Consider the following 16,211-nt stretch of genomic DNA (forward strand, 5'->3'; position numbering starts at 1 on the left):
CTCCCCACTCACCACTCCACTGGGGAATGGATATATCAGAGCTTACTGCTACCTAATCTACCCTCAGAAATCTTTCATATGAAACATATTTTATACAGTAGTATTATTGTTCTGTTGGTGTCTCATGCATTTTTAAGCATATTAAGACATTAAGACAGTATAATGGCTCAGGGAAGGCTTTGCGGAAACTGCTCTTGTCAGTTTTTCTTTCTCATGCCTCTTATTTATGTAAATCCTGCAAACTCGTTTAATATATTAACAAATGATCAGTTCTTTTTTTAAGTATTTTGTCTATTAGCATGTATATTAACTATAATCATAAATCACACAAATTAAACTTCTGTTTATTTAATCTCAAGAGTAGCAAGAGCATTTCTTTTTTATAGTTATACTTGAGTCTCTTTTCACTCTTACGTCAAGTATAAAAAATGGAGAGCCACAGCTGGATTGACAACAGTTTGGCTTCACATAGTCTCGCATTGCCAGACCTTCCTCCACAGCGCTGCGGAGGAGGGTCTGGCTAGTCCACACAGCATTCTGGGATGGGAGAAAACCGTGCTCTGGTTTATTGGCATTTCTTTAAACCAATCACAATCGTCTTGGGCGATGCTAAGCGCCGAGAGGAGCAACGGTGCCTCTGCGAAAAAGCCTCGGGAAGGAACTTATTTTGGTGGAACGTGTACGTTCAAAAGTAGTTTTAATCGTGCAACAGAAAACTCAGATTGGACAGATAGTCTAGCTAGCTGTCTGGATTTACTTAACTTAAATGACATACAATAAACAAGATAACGCTATCATTACAAGAACACGCTACATACCTCGAATCCGAAAGAGAAAGATTTGCTACCAGTATTTATATCCGTGGGATCTGATCTGTGCACATTGGCCGATTGTAACAAAATAAATAAAAATCTTTAAATCCTGTAGCAACTACCCCCCCACCCCTCCCCTTTTTATTTTCTTAAATAGCAGTGATGGATAATGCAGGTTTTGGTTTTAGGCCAGCTCCTGTTCTTTTTCCAAGCTGCAGCTCTGGAGCATTACTGTCAGATCACAGATGCTAGAGAAGAGCGTAATGCATGCACAATCTCCAGCAGATAGCAGAAGAAGCAGGCTGGGCATAAATCACACTTAGCCTAATTGATGGTCACCCCTCCTACTGTAGGTGGGCATCAAGATTAATGCATTATGGATGGAGGGGAAGTCTAATCTCTGTGAGGAAGGAGGCCTGATAGGGATTTGGTTTTCACATTATAGAAGCCAGACACACTTCCTGTCGCTGCTCTGGGACACTGTGGCAGAGCACTAAGCATACTTAATGCACTGGCTCGGCTTAAGGGACTGCTTTGAGCATTTTTAGTGTTTCTCATAGAGTCTGTTGGTTTGGAGAGGTAAACGCATGGATGTAGTCAGGAAGAAACCCACAATAACCCCACCATTTTATTTCTGAAAGATTTCTATTATCCTCTATAATACACATTCTCAATTCATATTTACATTTTAAGCTCAGTTCTTCAGAGCTTTTCATTATTTTTCATTTATTGATCACCAACAAGAGTTAACCTACTCAAACATTAACTAAAAGATAACAACTAAATAATGTATTTGTACTGTCTGAAATATGTCAATTGTTATAGAAACAGAAAAAAATAAACTAAATTTTAAAGATTTAATGATAGAGATATTTTTCTGCTAGAAGACATGGTATGTAAGTACGCAGATCTTTTTGCTCTGCTTCCCAATGGTGGAAGTGTTTGTGTGTGTGTGTGTGTGTGTGTGTGTGTGTGTGTGTGCTGGGTCCCAGCTGGTCCCTATGCACACCCTCAGGAAAGTTGTGTCCTTGAGTGCCAGGGCATGGATGATTTAGTCAACACCTCAGGGGAATTCAAACTGAGCCGCTCGCTGACTCTGAAGTTTACACACTTGTGTGCTCGCACTCATAGTCAAACCCACTCTGTCTCTCTGTCACACATCACAGACATACATATACATGAAAAAGTGTATAATATGCAATCTCAAACTCATGTACGAGCACATGGGTCACCGCTGCAAAGTAAACATCTACTGCCAACAGCCACATACAGTCACCTCTGTCATCAAATGTGTGTGTGTGTGTGTGTGTGTGTGTGTGTGTGTGTGTGTGTGTGTGTGTGTGTGTGAGCAGCTCTGACTATACTGTAAACACGATAGTGTGTATTCACAAACACGTGTTGATTTTTGTGTGTCTAAGTTGTTGTTTTCTAAGCATAGCATTGTTATTGTCAAACCTTTTAACACTCTTTTATCTTTATTGCGATAGAACAGTTCTCAATAAAAAATAGTCAACATCATGTGAATTCATAAAAGCTGCATTTTTGCAACTTTAGAAGTTTTGTTTGACTCGTAAAAAGACTGCTGTTTCTGAAGAATGATATACTGTAGTGTGAGTGTAGCCTTGCTCCTAATTATTACCAATAATAATCATCACTTATCTACACTGTTGCTCTTCCAGAGTAAACGACTGCATCCTGCGTGTGAATGATGCAGACGTGTGTGAAGTTTCTCACAGTAAGGCAGTAGAAGCCCTGAAGGTTGCAGGTTCTATTGTTCGGCTGTATGTGCGGCGCCGCAGGCCAATGCTGGAGACCGTCATCGAGATCAAACTCATCAAAGGACCAAAAGGTGGGCTCAGACACACACACACACACACACACACACACACACACACACACACACAGTCACACAGATTGATTGTCACATTGATTTAATTCAATCACATTGATTTCATTTCACTGGTCACTTTTACTGCAGCATGTTTTGTAAATGGCATATTTTCTTTAACGATTTATAGTATACAGTTTAGCTGAACAGGGTTTTCCCTGGTTCAATAAAAGACAATGTTGGTACATAATGGTGCAAGGGGAGACAGTATTGCTTTGTGTTGGGCAGAAAGCTATAAATGTGCAATATTTAGACAAACTTCTGGTTAAATTGAATATTTAGATAAATATGCTGTATATCTTGATACATGATCATCACATAATGTGGGTGTCTCTGATGCCTAACATGAATCGGTCATACACACAACCCAGAAACTAACCAACTACTTTCATATATGCAAACACACACACACACACACACACACACACACACACAGGGCTTGGCTTCAGTATTGCAGGTGGAGTTGGAAACCAGCACATTCCTGGAGACAACAGCATATACGTCACCAAGATCATTGATGGTGGGGCAGCACAGAAGGATGGCCGGCTACAAGTAGGAGACAGGCTGATAATGGTGTGTACACACTGGAGTTCCATTTTAAGAGCTTGCACCTTGCAGAAGGATATTTCATGAAATAGATGTTATTACAAGTATATATTTCCCATACTATTAAACATGAAAATACAGTACTTCTTTAATGAACCTTAGTGGAAACATTGGAATATTGAACACAGTAGAGTAACTAGAAAGATGAAAACCTCTCTCCATTGTTAAGTAACCTACAACAATCTGGGAAAAACATGACCTTTGTGTTAGCATTGTTGACTTTATTTAACTCTGTGGTCATTTTGGTGCTGTAGTGATGTAGTGGTGTTGTGGAATTGGGTCAAATATACTGTACCTTCACACTGGTTCTTCTGCTTTTACTTGTCAATTAGTTTAGTTAAAAATATATTTAATATATTTAAAAAATATATTATTTAGGGCAATGGCAATAGTATGAAGGTGTATAGCATCTGTGTAAAGGGATTTGAACGTCTATATATTATTTTATTTATAAATATACTGTATATAATCATATATTTACAAATGTCAAGATCATCATAACTGAACCATAGACTGTGTAAATAGTGGACGTAGCAGTAGTGACGTCATCCAATGGTTTGTGGACTGACGTTTTGAAGCCTCGAGTTTGACAATTTGGCTGTCGCCTGTTTTTTTTAAACCGATTTTTGAATAATAGAGTGGAGCTGGGGAGGATGAAGAGGCAGCCAGTGTTGTTTATGGGTGCAATGACGCTGCGCTAAGCCAAATGCTAAAGAGGAAAAGTTGCCGGGGTGTAAACAAGGACCTCTGGGTACTGGCACCGTACAGCAGTACGCAGAAAATCTGCAAACTTTGCGGTAACGCTTTATAATAACCATCACTAATAAATAGTAAATTGATAGTTAATTCAACATTAGTTAATAGTTATTTTATTGTTAACTAACAACGACATGATACAGTTTAATTAATCTACCATTTATTAGCGATGATTATTACAAAGAGTAAGTTACCTGCTAACGCTGGCGTTAGCTATCTAGTCTGGTTGGCAGAACGCTGAACAAGACATTTTTTAGGCGAACAAATGTTCCAGTTAACTTTGATGAAGTAAAAAGACAGCGAGAGGGTCAGAGTTTAAGATGAAGACACGACAACACCTAAAAACAAGTTCAGGTCTATTTTAATGTCCACGGTGTTAGCATGGTTAGCATTGCTAAGTCTCTCTCCTGATTGACAGGTCAGCATGTAGCCACGCCCCTAAAGCATACCCTGCTTTATTATCTATTTGTCTAATAAATGGGACCATAATTTACAAAATGAACATCATGCTGTATTGAAGAAACTAGCAATTGAGACCATAAACTCATTATGAAAATGTCTACTAAGATAATAAATCAAGTGAGAATTAACTAATTTTCTCACAGACTTCTATAGAAACAGACTTCTTTTTGCAACCAGTGGAGTCGCCCCCCTGCTGGTAATTAGATAGAATGCAGGTTTAAGGCACTTTGACAATGGCTTCACTTTTCAGGCCCGGAAGCTCTGTTTAGTATTTTTACTGTCTATGAACTGAACCTGGGTATTATCCTTTTTATTCTTAGAAATATCATTTATTTTTCAACTGCTCAGTTTATTTCTTTGTGTATTTTGCTTTTGATTTGCTGACAAATGATAACAAGAGGTTGAGGAATGTTACTCAGTAAGTGAGACTCTTTCATGACACTGATCCTGATGCTGAGTTTTATAAATAACCTATTTAGCATCTTTATCATGTTAATACAATGGCTGTCATTATGTAGACAGATATCCAAGAGGCTAATGGTGATTCCATGAATCAGGTTACACTGTGTACACTACATTAACCAGCAGTGTATCAATCACACTGACATTCTGCAGCTTCAGTCTAAATGATAATTAAGTGAAATGAGTCCATAGCACACATTTTGAAAGCAAGACAGTGCCAACCTACTGGCTCAGTATAGCAGCAAGCCTTCTCTTGAGGAGGGCATTGCTCTTGCTTAACTAGCGCTTAATTTAATTACCTTCCTACTGTCGTGTTGTCACCCGAACACCATCTGTCATAATCCAGTCTCCTGGAGGCAGGGAGCGCGCTGGTCTGATCTTAACTGAGCAGTCAGAAAACTCTATAACTGCTGATTGAACAAACAAGGACTTTGTCTGTCTGGACAGGTGAACAACTACAGCCTGGAGGAAGTGTCTCATGAAGAGGCTGTGGCCATTTTGAAGAACACATCGGATGTGGTCTATCTAAAGGTGGGAAAGCCCACCAATGTCTACCTATCAGATCCCTATGGGCCTCCTGATATCACACACTGTAAGTCCTCTCCTCTTGTACTTGAACTGTTTATTCATCAGCTGTTAGAAAAGTGTAACCAGACTGCAGAGAGGATTACTTAGTAAATGTAAGTGTGTCATGTGTAATGTGAGATTTGTGGGCACTGAGAAGCATGACTGTGAATCACTTATATTTCACAAATTACACAAAACCTTTACAAGTTAAAGTTGCTTTCAAATAATCCTAACCCTAACCCTAACCCTTTTGGCACACACAACCCTGACATATAATCACCAAAACAACAAGCTAAAAGAGGCCAAAGAGCTGCAGAATCAGGTGACACGTAACCTCTTTAATGTGCCCTCTGGGCTTGTTATACATTTTCTTATGAGCATATACAATTCTAACGTTATTCAATCTCTAACTTGAACTTAAAGAGTAACTACCATTTTTTTCAACCTGGACTCTATTTTCCTATGTTTTTGTGTCTAAGTGACTGATGGGAACAACAATCTTTGACATTGGTCCAGTATTAAGCGAGATCGCGGCAGCGGCGAAACAAGCTACAATGTAAGTTAATAGACAATTGTCCAGCTTGTATTCACCTTCACAAAAGTGCTCGTTTTGCCGCTGACAGACTCAGATTAATATTCTAAGAGTCTGACAACATTATGGAAAAGATTTCTAAGGAGGTCGACCTTTCTGTTAAAGAGTAAGATCCTTTTTTTAAACAAAAAACTTCTGCAAAATTGTGTTCGCTAAACCCACCAGACTCCATGTAAATAAACAGTAATTTTAGCATCATAAAATACACTTCTTTAGTTGACAGAAACAAAATAAAACTATGAAAAACTTTTTTGGGTCATCTTTCCACGTTTCCGACCATCACAACTCTAGTTTTGGTTGAAATAAATACATAGTTTACAGATTTACACGCTAAATTTTTTTTAAATTAATTAAATGGAGTCTGGTGGGTTTAGCGCTAGCGACTTCAGAGCTGTTTTTGGTTAAACAGAAAGGTCTCAAAGAGGTTTTAAAGGTCTATCTCTGTAGGGATCCTTTCCATAATGTTGTCAGACACTTAGAATAGTAAAGGTGCAATATATGATACTGACAGCTAGTGTTTAAAATAGTTACTGCAGTACAAATTCAAAATACTGTAGAGAGTCGTCTCCCCCGCCCCCTCCTCCCCAGACTCGAAGTTCACGTTGGTTGCCAGGCTGAGACCGCAGCATCCACAACAATGTTAGCTAGATGCTTGTCTCACATAGCCAGACATTACTTCACAGTGGAGTAGCTAACATTAGATGCTGGCTATGTTATGTCATTAAAGCCTGTGCTCACGCGGAGCTCTGTACTGTACCTGTACCAACTGACAGGCACGCTTTTTCGGCTTAGAAGTACGGTAGGAACCGCTAAAAACACAACAACATCGCTGTCCTCTCCACCCGACGGACAGACATACTTCCTCAGCTTAGAACTACGGTAGGAACCGCTAAAAATAACTTGCCGTCCTCTCCACCCGACTGAACACACTTTATTGGCTTAGAATTACGGCAACAATCGCTAAACACACTGCAAACTCAGTCATATCTTCCCGATTTACAGCCCCCCTCTCTTGGCTTAAAATAACTCACCGTTGTCGGCTACGGCCGCTGAACACGTTGTAAACAGCTGTGGCCCGCTTGCCTGGTCCTCCAGTAACGTTAGCTAGCAGTTAGCAGTGTTAGCATGGCGGCGTTAGCCAGGACCAGTCTGGATCACTTTACTGGCTGTGTCTCAATTGTTTTTGCAAGTAACCAACTCGGGTACTCTAGCTATATAATTCAATGTGAGTACACGAATGTTGAAATGACATAAAATGCTCGTCCCTTGTAACTGTTCAGGAGGAAATTAGCCAACTCTGCGTCCTTTTGGGTTCTAAGCTGTCTCCATCTTTCAAATACATCTCCAATATTTACCCGGGGTTTGTTACGTCTCTGGTCACACAACTGTTAGAAACATGCCGGTTTTTTTTAGGTCAGGTAGAATCTATCTCCGTTGATCCTGTTCGTTTGTTTGCTGCTTTTATGGCTGTACTAACATTACAGCTGTAGCGCGCTGGGTTTAGGTTTTCACAGGTATATCTGGCAACCCTGCCTGGCTGTCAAACTGGGCAGTTGATACCAACACACAGGCCAAAACACAAACAGAAATTCCGTCACAGAACGGAAATTTCAAAAGGAGAAAATACTGGAATTAGCATTGTTGTCAGAAAAGATGGTATTTCAACTTAGTATGTTTCCTTAATACCTGATAACGCATTGGGGTCATTTTTGGATTTATTACAGTAAATATATTACATATTGGAACTTTAATCTGAGTCTGTCAGCGGCAAAACGAGTACTTTTGTGAAGGTAAATACAAGCTGGACAATTGCCCTATTAACTCACATTGTCGCCGACTGCAGTGGTCTCGCTTAATACTGGACCAGTTTCAAAGATTGTTGTTCCCATCAGTCACTCAGACATAAAAACATAGGAAAATAGGGTCCAGGTTGAAAAAAACGATAGTTACCCTTTAAATTTGTCTCTGGAAAAGCGGTTCATAACACTCACTTTAACATTTATTGTATAGGTACACTTATGAAATGAATTTGAAGTTGTACAGTGAGGCCACTGCTTGTTTTTTTTTTAGATTGTTTGTTTCTAAAAGTATTATTTTATGTTAAAGGAAACTTCTACATTTATATTAAACAAATTAGAAATACTAAGTGTGCAGGAATACTTTCTTGGCATCATGGAAATGTTTCAGCTAGCTGTCTCTGTTTTTACTTTCTCTCACTCTTCTTCCTCAGCTTTCTCTCCAGCCCTGGAAAATCATATCTCTTCCCCCGTCAACAGTGGCACTCTGGAGTACAAGTCTGGTCTCCCTCCCATCTCCCCCGGGAGTTATTCCCCCCTCCCTAAGCACTTACTTGGGGAAGAGGATATAAACAGGTTGGATGGTTTTTCCTTCTTACGGTAATTACCTCCCTTCCTACCAGACTACTAGAACTACAGGTAGAAGATTTGCCCACCCCGCTCCTCCTGTCTGCCCCTCGTCCTGACTGATCTGTGTCTGTGTTATAAATCAAAAAGTCATCAAAACTCCATGGAGTTATGATGCAATTTTAAAGCATCCCTTGTTTCTCTGTGTTTGGCTCACTTGTTTGGTTGTTTTTTAAAAACCAGTTTCCCCCGCTGTGTTTTTCAAAGATAGCCTAAAGAGTTCTGGCAAGATCTTCAACACTACATTCTGATCACAGTTACTGAAACAAATATTTATAAAATAAAATGTTCCCAGAAACAGCTATTTGAAAACCACTGGTCTGCTGTAGTCTTGTGTTTGTGTCTGAATGTCTCTTTTTATGATTTCTTTGTGGACAATGTGTTGTTTAGTGCTATTGTGAAGCATGCCTGGAAACCACTGGAGCAGCAAGCAGTTGCTTTGTAATTAAACCCAACAGAGCCATAGTACGTTGCTTGTTTTTGGTGTTGGTGGTACACGCTGTGGCTTCGAAAGGCTTTGGTAATGTTAGTCATCAGTGGAAATGATAGTAAAGGTTGCCTCAGGTCCAGCAGCAGTACCATCACTGCACAACGACTAGTTGAATTGTGAAGTGTAGAGAAAGTTGTGATAGAAAACTGTGTGTCTGTCTATCTTGCCTGTTTCTATGGTATTTGATGTGGCATCAGTGGCAGAGACAGATGTTGCCTTGCTGTTTCATCAATGCTTTGTTTTGCGTTTTCCAGGGATCAGTTGAGTGTTTTGGGTTGTTTAAAAAACAAGCATAAAAATCAAGATGTATGATTTTAGCTGACTCATCGCACATACCCATTGTTGGAGGATTTGTCATATCAGCAGCTGATATGACAAATCCTTTGTCACATCTGTAAAGATAAGCTACACTTAATTAATAGGCTTGCTACAACTGCCATTCTCTTGAGGCAGTGCAGTAAAGTGACGGAAACTGAAAGTTGGGCAGACCCAGAAGTTTATGTGTGTGGGTAGAAAAAGCTATTAACCAACTGCAAAAATCAGCTGTGGGAAATTCAAACCTATGCCAGAACATTTTACAACATGTAGGAGAACTGTAAACGTGTCCGACCCAACACGGTGCTACAAATACTTACCAATAAATAAAATAGAAAGGCTTTTTAGTGACATATTTTTTCACATTTTTAGTTCTTCCCTTCTCTATGACTGCTGCTCTCAGTCCAAACACAAGAAAGCTGAACATGTCTCACCAGAGTGAGTCACAGCCAAAAATTAGCAGCTCCCCACCTCAGCTGACCCAACACGTAATCCTATAACAAGCTGCCACAAGGCTCTGGACCAAATGGGCCAGATTTCCTATGAAGTCAAATCTAAGAGTAAAGCTTGTGTCTTTCTGCTCAGAGGTAGATGTCCCCCTGCTGCTTATCAAACATAAGGTTTGGTCTGAGGTTTGGTTATATGTCACTGCATTTGAAGAACGATTGACGAAAGCATATTTTTTGGCAGCACAAGGACTAGTGGTGGATGTCACAGTGACCAAATGATACACTCCACAATGCTCTTCTGTTAGATTAGATCATTGATGTGTGCTGTGGCAAGAATGATACTTTGTTGTCCATTTGCAAAATAAAGATCAGGGTGGAGGAATATTGCAGCAGAGTGGTAACAAAAGCTCATTTCAGAGGATAGCTGAAGGACCCGTGTGTTAAGCTTTGTTGAGTGAAGGATTAGTCCTCCATTGTCTTTGGAGTTAAGAGGTTTAGTATTTGCTCTTGGCCAAGGTGCTTGAGATTACCTTGCTGACCTAAAGTGAAGCACTCTAACAGTAGCTCTGTGCACACAGGATACTACAAAGCCAAGTGGATCCTCACATTCTGTAATAACTGATAATGCATCTCCAGTAGCTTCATTCATTCCATCACTGATTGGGAAAGTAACAAAATGTTCCTTATAAGCTGAATTCTAAATGTCAGAATATTGATATTGCTGTTAGGCCAAGTGAGAGACTAGGGGATGAACCCTTCTGCTTTATTAACAAGAGCAGAAAGTTGTTCTGGCAACTACTACAGGAACTTACCCACGTATCCTGTACTCATAATGATTTGTAGCCACGCAGCTCATGTACTACAAATCCTAATGGAGAAAATGGTAGAGTGGTAGTTTTTTAGGGTTTTCAGATTTTTAGAAATCACTGCCAGTTAGAAATAAAACGATTACTCCATTTATTACTTTACTTAGTAATATGTCTTCATTTTATGGCTGTTATAGGGTGTGAAGTCCAAATATTAAGCAATGTATTGCTGTCCAAATTCTTGTAAAGCTCACCATGTTTGTCTTCAGTTATTTTCACCTTACTGCCTGGCATGTGAAACTTTTAGTAGCTACTTCAGACCATCTCCACAAGCCTCCACAGTTATCCTTTGAACCAGCAGTGTGTTTGAGATCCTGTTGTTTTCTTTAACACTAATGTTCAGATACTAACTGCTGCATGACACTACATTTGGCCTCTAGTTCAGAAACGCACAAAGTTACTGTACTTTCAAGTGTTTGAACTCCAAAACCTGACTGAGTTAAATGAATAAAAGAAAAAGAGCAATGAACCTCCACAGGCCAACTGCACAGCAGCCTTCCAGACTCTAAATGGCACCTACAGATCCATATAGGGTCGCTGCGTTTGGGTCTGATCTGGACTGACTGGCTGCCTCAACTCAGCTCATTTCAGTATGAATGATTCAGCAGGAGAAACCAAGCCAACTGTCCAGACCTCTCTGGCTTCTGCATCTCACCAGCGAGCCGTTATTGAGACTCAGTAAAAGCACCGAATCGAGGAAGCAAAGTAGAATAACAGCTGGTATAAACTATTTGGATCTCGGCATGTTTTTGACCACTTGCTCAAATTAAATATAGACATCATTTACATCTCTGACCTTTGGCATGCATTAAGCTTCAAGCCTGCAGAGTACCCAGTCCTCAGTCTGAAGAAAAACACTGCGCTAGCAGATCAAGTGGCCTCATTTTATTTGGTGTCCTAAGACATTTACACTCAAATTTCCTTTGATAGCACTGCCATGTTGGTCAGTCATGTTGAAATATGATTAGTGAAACACCCTTGCCTGAAGGCACCAGATGCAGTGGAGGGTATACCCACCCAAACTCTCTTTAGCTCTTTATTTTAGGCTTTATAAGTGTCATATATTTCTTGAGATGCTTAAATGTTAAGAAGGCCTGGAGTGTGTGATTTAGCGGTTATTATGACGATTGCAGATAGCTGCAGGTTTACATTTGCTTCTTCAGCCACAGTCTGCAAGAATGGACAGAGTTGCTAGGCAAGACCTACGGGATGTCTGTCTACTCTAATCTGTATGAATGCCAGCCTCACATCAACAGACTACACATGTACACACATTATGCATAAATGACTCCATACCAAACGCACATACTGTACTGTATGCTCCAGTTAACACATGTGAATCGACATCAGTTCACAAACAGCAGACACTGAGTGTTCACTGAATGTTTAAGCAGCGATATGGATTGGCAGTGTGTCTGCAGAAAATTAGCACTGCCTCTCCATGCAGGCACACTGTTTATGAGCTAACACTCTCATGTTTAGTGATGCTGATGTTGAGGAATCCCTGACATGGACGTTGACTTCAGTACTTTCAAGGACATGTCTTTTACCGTTTCCTGCTGTCTCATTTTGTTCTGTGTAGCATGCCCCAGAGTGTGTTCTTCATCAGTGTCTCAATGAATGGAAAAATCAACTGTGTGAATTTAAATAGCAACATTACAGCATTTTATGATAAAAGATGATTATCAGTGGTTGGTTATGAAAAGTTTACTTTTTCCACCCTATTAGAAATCCCTCGCTAGATGACGGGGAGGGTCACAGGTTTGATTCCCAGCACTTCCAGTTGAGGTGAGCTATTTAGCGTGCTCAGGCACCTACTGCATGCCCTCGCATGTTCGTCATTGCATGTTTTTATTTGTGTCCAAGGAATCATTGGAAATAGAAATTACATCAGGACACTTGTTTGAGCATGTGCCCCGTTTCTTTTGGATTTGGATGCCTTACAAAACGTTATGAATAAATTCTAAAGTACAGTACTGTTGAATGTTTCTCCTCAAAGATAACCTTTCTGTTATCTAAAAAATATATCAACGACTTTAAAAATGTTACCATGCATGATAATGTTGTGCAAAAGAGATTATTCCCTGCTAATGCTAACACATTAAAGCGAGAATATAATATTTGATAAAAGAAATAACAAAATCGTCTCTTACATATAAGAGTTGAAGTGATAAGCAATAAAACATTGCTCAATCCAATACACTCAGGGGTTGAGTGTTACTTACTTGGCCTGGAATGACTACTAGCTTATAGTTGCTAAAGTTAGCCATCTTGAGATATTTGTTGCTGTGATGAGAGCAGTCAGTTCACTGACTTTATCACTCTTTGCTTTATAAAAGTAATCAAAGGAGTTTGACAATATCCGTACTTTAAGTGAAGATAAACCACCTTGCCAAATCAGAATACTGTATCAATGACTGGATCACAGCTGTGCTATAGTAGTCATACCTCTTTATCCAATGTATTTAAGAGCTCTTGGATCAGCTTGCAGCATACATTTTCATAAAACAAATTAATGTCCTTATATCTATAGCTATCACTTACAGGTGTACTAAGCAGCATTTTCCAAAAAAAAAAAAAAAAAAAACTAATAGAAAAGTAATCCCTCTCGATCATCACTTCTGACCCACTAGAAGTGTGTGCTGGTGTGTGTATCTGCAGAGACCCTGTCCTCTGCCTGCATCTCTCTTTTCTTCTTCTTTGTTGTGTGTGGGACGTTTGTGGGCGTTAGCAAAGTGCCTTTGGGCCCCACTTGGGTGTTTAACCCCCAGCCAATAGCAGAGCGTAGTGTGTTTGAGCGCCTTACGTGGTTGATTAACGGTGCAGTCTGGCTCACAGACGCTAGATGCTGCCGCTGTTGTGTTACACATCACGCCTCTTTTGCTTTGGAATGCCAACATGCTATGTGAAATCACACACATTATGCCACCTCTGATTGGTTCTGTGTGAATAAACAAAGCCGGTATAAGGGCAGACCTTTACTGCGGCGCTGTGCTGTGAAATGGTCCTCTCTCTGTGTGCCTCTCTCTCTCTCTCTCTCTCTCTCTCTCTCTCTGTATCTCTCTCTCTCTGTCTGTCTCTCTCTCTCTCTCTCTCTCTCTCCCTCTATCTGTCTCTCTCTCTCTCTGTCTCTCTCTCTCTCTCTCTCTCTCTGGGGAGGAGGGGCCAATTTTGAACGCTGTGTTTACAAACACCAACCGACAATGGCTGCTTAGTATTCCTTTAAGCTATGAGATATCAAACAATGTTAATACCACTACCACATGAGACATGTTGATAGGAAGTAGTTTAATGGATGCCCATGTCAACACGTGCTGAAAAACATCTACAGTTGTTGATTAATTGGTTCATAAATGCCGGAACATGGATTGTCAACAATGTTAAAAATCTATAATTAATTTTAGTCATTTATCAAGCAAAGACTTTCTCTGTTCCTTTCATTGTAAACTGAATATCTTTGGTGGTCAGACAAAAAAACAGTTTGAAGACATCAGCGTGGGCAATGGTACTCAACAATTAATCAGCTGATAAAAATATATTATATATATTAGTAGTTGAACTGGTTGTTCAGTATATGATATTGATTGCGACAGGAAATGAGTTTGCTTAAGTGCCTTTTGTTTTTAAGATGTAAAGCATGCTTTCTGATTTTAGTGGTTTGAACAGCAATAACCAGATACCATTTACACCATACGGTACTGTAAAGCAGTCCTTCCTCCTACTCTCTCTGCTACGTCTCATGCTGCTTTATTTCTATGATTTCTATGGTTATTATCTGAGTGCCTCCATCATCTTTGTATCTCCCAGACCCTTCATCCCCGTCTCTGGACACTAACCTCTCTGCTCTTGTCTCTCACTCCACTGTAGGCCTCCTGAGCCAGTTTACAGCACTGTGAACAAACTATGTGACAAAGTACCCTCCCCCCGACACTATTCCCCAGTGGAGTGCGACAAAAGCCTCCTCCACTCCGCCCCCCTCCCATATCACTTAAGCCTGTTCCCTGACTCGGACGTCACCAGGTACATCCCACCACCACCACCACTATGTCCCATACAAATGGCATGCCGTGTTACCATATCGTCCTTTATACCTACTGGTTAGCATGCCTTTTTTCCCTCCACTTTCCTCTCTCTCTTCATGGCTCTGATTATGCGTCGTAGCCGGATCAAGTGGCGGAAAAAGTACTCATAGTGTGTTCCATTTGTACTCGGAACTCTGATTTTCCGAGGTCAAAGTCGGAAACACGCCCCCCTGACCTCGGATTTCCGAGCTCAGAACTCGGGCAACCACCGAGTACCCCAAGCTAAAAATCCAACATGGCTGCTCCGTGTATCAACAGTTCTGAAAGCTGTAGTAACATACATACAGTTATAAACACTTCGTGTCTTACGAAAACAGTTGTACACATAGTGCTGGCCATATTCTATCTGTGAACATGTTGTTACTCTGTCTGTATGCACACAAAAACAACGTTATGCATTTTTATGAACTGGCAATGCTAAAAATGGCTAACCTGGCTAGAGCTAATGAAAACATAAAAAATCCGACTTGTAAATGGAACGCATTCAACTCGGGTGTCACGTCATTCCCAGCTCCGGCTTCAGAGTTCCGAGGTAAATGGAACGCACTGTCAGATCTTTTTCTGAAGTAAAAGTAGCAATGCCACACTACAGTATATAAATACTCTGAAACAAGTCATTAATTTAAACTGTTACTTAAGTAAAAGTACATACCTGGGCTATGATTATTTATATTTTAAAGGAGACCTATTATACTCGTTTTCAGGTTCATACTTTTTTTGGGGGGGGTGGGGGGCCTTTAATCTATACGACAGCTGTAGACAGGAAAGGGGGGAGAGATATGGGTAAGACATGCAGCAGGTCAGAATCGAACCCTGGCCGCTGCGGTAAGGACTGAGCCTTGGTACATGGGACGCACACTCTACCAGGTGAGCTACCAGGGCGTCCCTTCAGGTTCATACTTATGTATTTGGTGTTTCTACTAGAACATGGTTACATGCCTTAAAGTCCAGCAGGAATGTGATCCTAAATTGGGGAGAAATTAACAACATCTGCACCCATGATTACAGCTTTCCATGGAGTTAGCATGTAGCTACATATAGCGGTGTGTGTAATGAAAACACTGCAGTAACATGGCTGGAGCAGATGACCTTATAAAGAAATCCGGCGCATGTCACCTCAAGCTGGGAGTAGAAAAAGCAGTGGGAGTTCACGGTCTGAAGTCGGAGGTTTTTGCCATTACTTTTGCACACGTTAACCTCATTATTTGAAGCGTTAATTTACTGTAATATGAACATCCAACATTTAACATTATAGATATGACGTAAATGATATTGATATGATATAAAAGGAAAAGCAAGATAGGTCTCCTTGAATGTGTTTTTCATAGGGCTGTCAAAATAACGCGTTAATTTCGATGAATTAATCTGAGAAAAAAATAACGCCTTAAAAAAAATAACGCAGATTAATCCATTCCATATTGACGTTTGACCCAGAGCCGTT

The 16,211-nt window shown here is 40.2% G+C and overlaps 1 protein-coding gene across 42 annotated transcripts in view; it reads left to right on the forward strand.

Moving 5' to 3' along the window:
- The window catches only part of dlg2 (discs, large homolog 2 (Drosophila)), a 261,578-nt gene that overhangs the window by 190,685 nt on the left and 54,682 nt on the right, over window positions 1-16,211 (forward strand). For 32 of the 42 annotated variants that reach the window (XM_031311122.2, XM_031311125.2, XM_031311128.2 and 29 more), the window contains 6 exons: window positions 2,492-2,661; window positions 3,137-3,273; window positions 5,434-5,578; window positions 8,376-8,541; window positions 12,417-12,476; window positions 14,556-14,708. In XM_031311122.2, the coding sequence (XP_031166982.1) occupies window positions 2,492-2,661; window positions 3,137-3,273; window positions 5,434-5,578; window positions 8,376-8,541; window positions 12,417-12,476; window positions 14,556-14,708 (831 nt within the window). The remainder of the gene's footprint in view (window positions 1-2,491; window positions 2,662-3,136; window positions 3,274-5,433; window positions 5,579-8,375; window positions 8,542-12,416; window positions 12,477-14,555; window positions 14,709-16,211) is intronic. The other 10 variants (XM_031311135.2, XM_031311136.2, XM_031311138.2 and 7 more) reach the window with 5 other exon arrangements.

Source organism: Sander lucioperca, chromosome 13 (assembly GCF_008315115.2).
Source record: "Sander lucioperca isolate FBNREF2018 chromosome 13, SLUC_FBN_1.2, whole genome shotgun sequence".
In the NCBI taxonomy this organism is placed as follows: domain Eukaryota; kingdom Metazoa; phylum Chordata; class Actinopteri; order Perciformes; family Percidae; genus Sander; species Sander lucioperca.